The sequence below is a fragment of the Ictidomys tridecemlineatus genome, chromosome 12, assembly GCF_052094955.1.
Source record: "Ictidomys tridecemlineatus isolate mIctTri1 chromosome 12, mIctTri1.hap1, whole genome shotgun sequence".
NCBI lineage: Eukaryota > Metazoa > Chordata > Mammalia > Rodentia > Sciuridae > Ictidomys > Ictidomys tridecemlineatus.
In genome coordinates, this window is record NC_135488.1 from 35,151,687 (window position 1) to 35,157,336 (window position 5,650).

The following is a 5,650-nucleotide window of genomic DNA, read 5'->3' on the forward strand; positions in this document are numbered from 1 at the left end:
TAGAAAACAATAGAGTTCTCCAGGGCACCACCCTGCTCAAGTCCTCCCATGTCCATGCCCAACACACCTCTGATGGATACCACCTCCCCTCCGTGTATTCATCCATGAGTGGATTCATCCAGGGCAAGGGGATGAATTCCCCCACCATCCAACGCTTCCCTGAATGCCCATGTGTGAGCATGGCTGCCCTGGGGAGAAAGGCCTAAGCACAGGAGCCTTTGCCAATCCTGATGCAGATCCTGGCAGTGTCCCTTTGGCAGATCCAACCTGCACTGAGAAGTTCTGGGCCCAAGGTGCTGTTTCCATTGCCAGGTGCTCTTTTGGTTTAGAATCCTGTACATCATCTTCTCCAGGGAAGAATCACTGAGGGAGTCTTTGGTGGCACTGTAGCTGGATAGGAGGGCTCTCAATTCTGGTGCAGGCTCGCCCTGGCGGAGACTCTCAGGGGTTGTGGGTGTTTTGTGGTCTAATCCTTGAGTGCCACCTAACAATTCTCTCCACTTTGCTCTGCAGAAATCAAGGTCCCTGACCACTCACTGATGTATCTGTCCATGAATCCACAAATCAAATATTATTTCATCGTGAGGAAACGCCGCGAGGTCAAGGGAAAGGAGGTAAACACCTACCTTATTCAAGCTGTACTTGTGCTGCCATTCCACTCCCACCTGGGGAAATGAGAAGCCTGAGCACCTGGACATATGTGCTAGAAGCCCATAGAGCCAACTGACAGGCTGGGGTGGCTTTCTGTTTCTGGGTTTGCTGATGTTCCATCCCCCACAGTTCTCAGAATCAACCTGCAAGTCCTCCAGGCCGCTTTCCCACAAGCAGGTGGGAGACACCTGCTTAATTCGTGTCCACTTAGAAACACAAAGTCCAAAGATGGCCAAGACTGTTTTGGTAAGCCTGGGAACAGGGGTGCCCCCTGGTGCTTACACCTGGGTGGGGAGCAGACACTGGTCCAATACCATGAACTACTCATGCCCTCTTGAATTTGGAGCTTCTGGATGATCAGGAGGATAGATGGGAATCAAGAAGGAAGAGGTCAGTGTGAAGGGCTGGAGCTGAGATGAGGGAGAGCAGCAGCTTGTCCACCGCCATGTCTGAGGGAGTCTGTGTGTCAGGTGGCAGCATGCAGTCCAGAAGGGCAGAGGCAGGTATGGGTGACAGATGAGAACAGGCCAGGACCTAGGTTGCAGGTTCCTCTGTATGGGATGCTGGCCTCTATGGAGCAGGACACCAGTATGAGGTTCTGCATGTTCCTTGAACAAGGAGCTGAGAGGGTCTCTCTGCAGAGTCAGTATGGATGTGGAGCAAGCACACTAAATGTCCAGGTAACCCAATGTTTACCCTTGGCGGAACAGGTGCCCTCGTACACCCCAGCCAGCACTGAGCCTCTGGAGGCCAGGAGCTCTCATGGCTCTCTTTCGTCACTCCTGTGTGTGGTCATGTTCCTGGGTCTGATTTGGGCCCTGGCAATCCAGACCAAAGCCTCTAGGTTTTGTGCCTAGGCCATTCCCAATGCCGCCTGCATCCTCGGGCAGACCTAGGATCTTGGAGGCTATTGTCCCATTCCTCCCAACTTGTGGGATGAGATTGCATCTGTATGCAGGTAGTGGGGTCCTTTCACTTGGAGAGGAGTGCAGCTCCACAAAGAGCAATGGCAGGTCCAGGAAGTCCTATGTACAAGGATTGGGCTAGTAGCCTATGGGAAGAGCCCACGCGATGAGCAGGAGGTCAGCCTCAGGTAGTAGGGTCATGGATGTTGCCCTTGTATTTAGAGTGGAGGTGCCTCCAGAATGCCCCTGCCCACTGTCCTTGAGTAGTCACTTCAAGGCCCATTTCCTGAAGGCCTGTCTCCCATGCTGCTCCAGGTGACCTGCCACGATCGGGCTCCTGTCGTCATCCGCAGGGCCCTCGAGCTACACTTGCTTACTCAGGAGAAGCCGGAGGAATATGAGCTGGGCCAAATCATCTCTCACCGTCAGAGTAAGTGGGACAATCAGATGACAGAGAGCAAGGGTCAGGATGTGGACTCAGGTCAACTCTTAGCACCAAAGAGCATTCTCTGACCCCCAAGAACACTCTAACAGGGTGTGTTGGGCTCGTGCACAAAGCCAACTGCACTTCTGCTGGTGTAAGCTCTCCAGGTGTTTTGGTATACCCCAGTGGCTAGTGCGGCTCCCCACCAGGTGCCCTGCCCAGGACATGAAGACGCATGCAAAGCTGACATCATTGAGGAGTGAGGAGGAAAGCCTCTTTCCAGGAGCAGTATGGTTCTGTGGTCTGAGATAGGAGTTGTTTCAGAGGAACATGGGAATGCATGGGCTAAAGATGGAACTGGCATTTTGTGGACTGAAGCAGTAGGATTAAAAGCCTTCTGTGTGACCAGAAAACCACTGCCTGGGCAGAGCATTGCCAAGATTCTAGCAAGCAGTAACAGGATGAAATTGGGAAGAAAACACAGCCTGGGAGACAGCTTGAATCATCTGTTTTTGCATCAATTCCATGGTCTTCCGCACCTGAGTCCACTAGCCAAGGAGTGATCCCAATAGCCAGGTTATGATCCCTAACTAGAGTCAGATGAGGGCTTCCTGAGCACGTAGCCACAGAGCTCATCTGATAATAATGTCAGCGCTTTTTCATTGGTTGGTTGGTTGGTTGGATTTTATGAGCCAAACACCTCAGCAGCCATTACCTATGTACGCTGAAGACCACCATCCCAATGAGTTCTAGGATCACTTGTCTCCTATCTTAACCTTCTGTTAGGTTAGTAGAGTCTATGGAAGAGGAAGTCTGTCTGGGGCCTTGGTAGCCTAAGAAATTCATAGCAGAGATCCCCACATCCAACCCAGAAGGGATAGAGAACAGGCTCTAGGTTAGAGGAGGGTGACAGGAAAGAGGTGTTCAGAGGAAGAAGAAGCTGGCTGTTGTATTCCCCCACTCGGGGTCATGGCACCACTGGGCCATACACCATGTCGGAGGGAAGCAGTCCCTTTGCTGGTCTTTGGAATCATTGTTCTCAGGAGGGCAGCATTTGGAATGTGGCCTCCATTCTCAGAAGCCTGGTTCACATGGAAGCAGGCTCCACCAACAGAGAAGCGTGGCTCTAATGTGGTATCCGTGCTGGTCAGCCTGTCCTCACCGTGGCCATACTTGAGAATCCTAGGCCTTTTCTCTGGGTTTCACAACTTTCTCTTTGGTTGTGCACTGAGGCTGTCCATAAAGCTCTAGTGTGGGGCAGTGGAGAGCTCCTCAGCCCTTGCCACAAAGGCATAGACTGGGAGAGAGAGAACAAGGCTGGGAGAGAGGGAGAGAGAGAAAGACGGAGAGGAGAAGGAAGACCTCTACTTGGAGAATGAGGATTCAGTGGAGCCAACAGGGACAAGGTACTGTTGCCCAGGGTGCACTCCTGTTTAGGTCTTCCTCCAAGCATGCTCCACCTTTCTTCCAGTCCCTCCCACCTCCCAGTAGTGTATTCATCTTGAATGAGAATTTCATGTTGACATCAGAGCACTCACCATCCAATGCTTCCTTCCAAACCCACCTGTGAAGATGGCTCATGTGGGGTCTGAATCTTCGGCACTTTTGTGGGAGATTTCAGATGCAAACCCTAGTGGTGTGCTTTGGCAGACGCAAGAGGACCTGGGATGTTTTGGAGTCCAAAGCCTTTGGTAGGAACAGACATTAGGTCTGTTGAAGTGCTCTGCCTAGTTCTTCCTCAGGGAGGACTGTGGAGGCTGTCTTGTTGGTATTGGTGCTGAATTGGAGAGCTCTCAGGTGTGTGGCTCAGTTCGTTTCTGGCACAGGCTCTCAGATGTTGGGGTGTCCCAGGGAGCACCTCCTGAGCCACCTTATTTTGTACACCCCTCTCTCCCCAGAGCTGAGGATTCCAGCGCAGGCCAACGTATTTTACGCAAAGAACCCTCACACGAAACCCAACTTCGTGCTGAGGAAAAGGAGCCTCTCCCAAAAGAATGATGAGTGGATCCAGCCTCAACCTCCCTCTCGTCCTGCAAAGAAGGCTCCAGCCCTCCTGAGGATGCTTGCAAAACCATTCTGCTGCTGTGTGCCTGGGCGGGGCTGAGGCAGCCCAGGAATATTTACATTGATTACTATTTGCTTCAAAGTTTGAATCTATAGTTTGCCATTGTCTTTGACCTTGTTTAGTAACACAGTTGTTACTCTATCCTGTATTTGTTGTTCCCATTAATATATTATTATTTTAAAATATATATGTTTTTGTTACCTGATCTACTGTGATGATTTGTTACCTGATCTACTGTGATGGTTTTTGATCCAAATTGTGCATTTGATGATAATGAATGCCATGCATTTAGGAACCTGTAGACTCTAGACAATGAATGAATGTCTACTGTTGCATGGACTGGTCTGCAGAGTCCTGTAGCATTTGAGCTTGTGTGAGGGCTTCATAGGGCTTGCAAAAAGTCCAGGTCAGATGGTCCTGCATGAAGCTTAGCTCCTAGTGGTCTCCTCTACAGCATAAGGGCCAAGGAGAAACCCACTTCCACACAGAAGATGGGAAGCTACCTTATGAAGGTGATCGTAGGTGTGGGACCCTCTTGCTAGGACCCTTTTTCTATTGGGCCAAAACTGTGCTCTGAATGTGATTGCTGAGAAGAGCTTGGAATTTCCTGATTGAAACAGTTCATGCAAGCTGCTTCCACTTGCAGGAACAAAGTGTGTTCTCGTTGAGCACTTTGGGGTGTCCCAGGTTGCACTAGAGTGTGTCAGAAGCACTTGTAATGATTGGCATTCACGGTTTCACATTGAAGCCTCTGTGCCATCTGTCAACCACTGATGGCTGCAAGTGGGTACCCTGCCTTTCAATGAGTTTTCTGAAAAAGTAGGAGTTTTGAAGAACTGATCTTCTCAGCATTCCCCTTGCCTCCCCAAGTTGGGTGATGTCAATTATACAGGCTTCCTTGGGAGCACACATTTTATATTGAGCTGGAATTGGACTCTGGATGCGATTGCTGAAAATAGCTGGGGAATGGGAGAATGGAAGCTGTTTGCTGCAAGCAGTTTCAATTTGCTTTGTTGATTAACTTTGTTGTAAGTGAGCACATGCTATTTTTTTTTTCTTGTGGACCTAGAAGAATTCAAAACTGCTTCTTACAGGTGACAGGCATGCTTACACATTGAAGCCTCTGTGCCATTGATAAAAAAAAAAACAGTTCACTCATGTGGGCACCTGCACTTCAAGTGAATGTTGTAAATGAGTGTGACAAATGGATGTCAGTGAGACTTTGGAGAACTGATCTTCTCAGCTGGTCCTCTTTTTCACTGCACGTTGGTGATGCTAGATTCAAGAGATCTCTTTCTGGCACCCTTTGTGTTTCATGCCTGAACTGTGCTCTGAAAGTTCTTGAGGAGAACAGCTTAGAAGTGCAGAAGTGAAGCTGTTTGTTGAAGCAGCTTCAAGTGGCACAAGCTAACTTGTTCTCAGTGAGCACATGGGGATTTTCCCTGGTTGAAGCAGTGTGAATGAGAATGGCTTCTCAGAGCTGGTAGGCATGTTTGCATTTGGCAAACTTTGCCATCTGTCACCCAGAGTTCCTTGCATGAAACCTACATTTCCAGTGTTTTCAGAAAGGTGTGATGAGTGGGTTTCCATGGAATTTTGTGGAAT

At 49.6% G+C, this 5,650-nt stretch overlaps 1 protein-coding gene across 1 annotated transcript; it reads left to right on the top strand.

The window, feature by feature from the left end:
* The first annotated feature begins 519 nt into the window (after positions 1–519).
* LOC144369225 (ral guanine nucleotide dissociation stimulator-like) lies at positions 520–4,250 on the top strand. Its single transcript, XM_078028424.1, has 4 exons — positions 520–614; positions 781–897; positions 1,872–1,986; positions 3,879–4,250. Exons 1-4 carry the CDS (start codon positions 540–542, stop codon positions 4,082–4,084), a joined length of 513 nt encoding a protein of 170 aa, XP_077884550.1. The 5' UTR covers positions 520–539; the 3' UTR covers positions 4,085–4,250.
* The last annotated feature ends 1,400 nt before the right edge of the window (positions 4,251–5,650 follow it).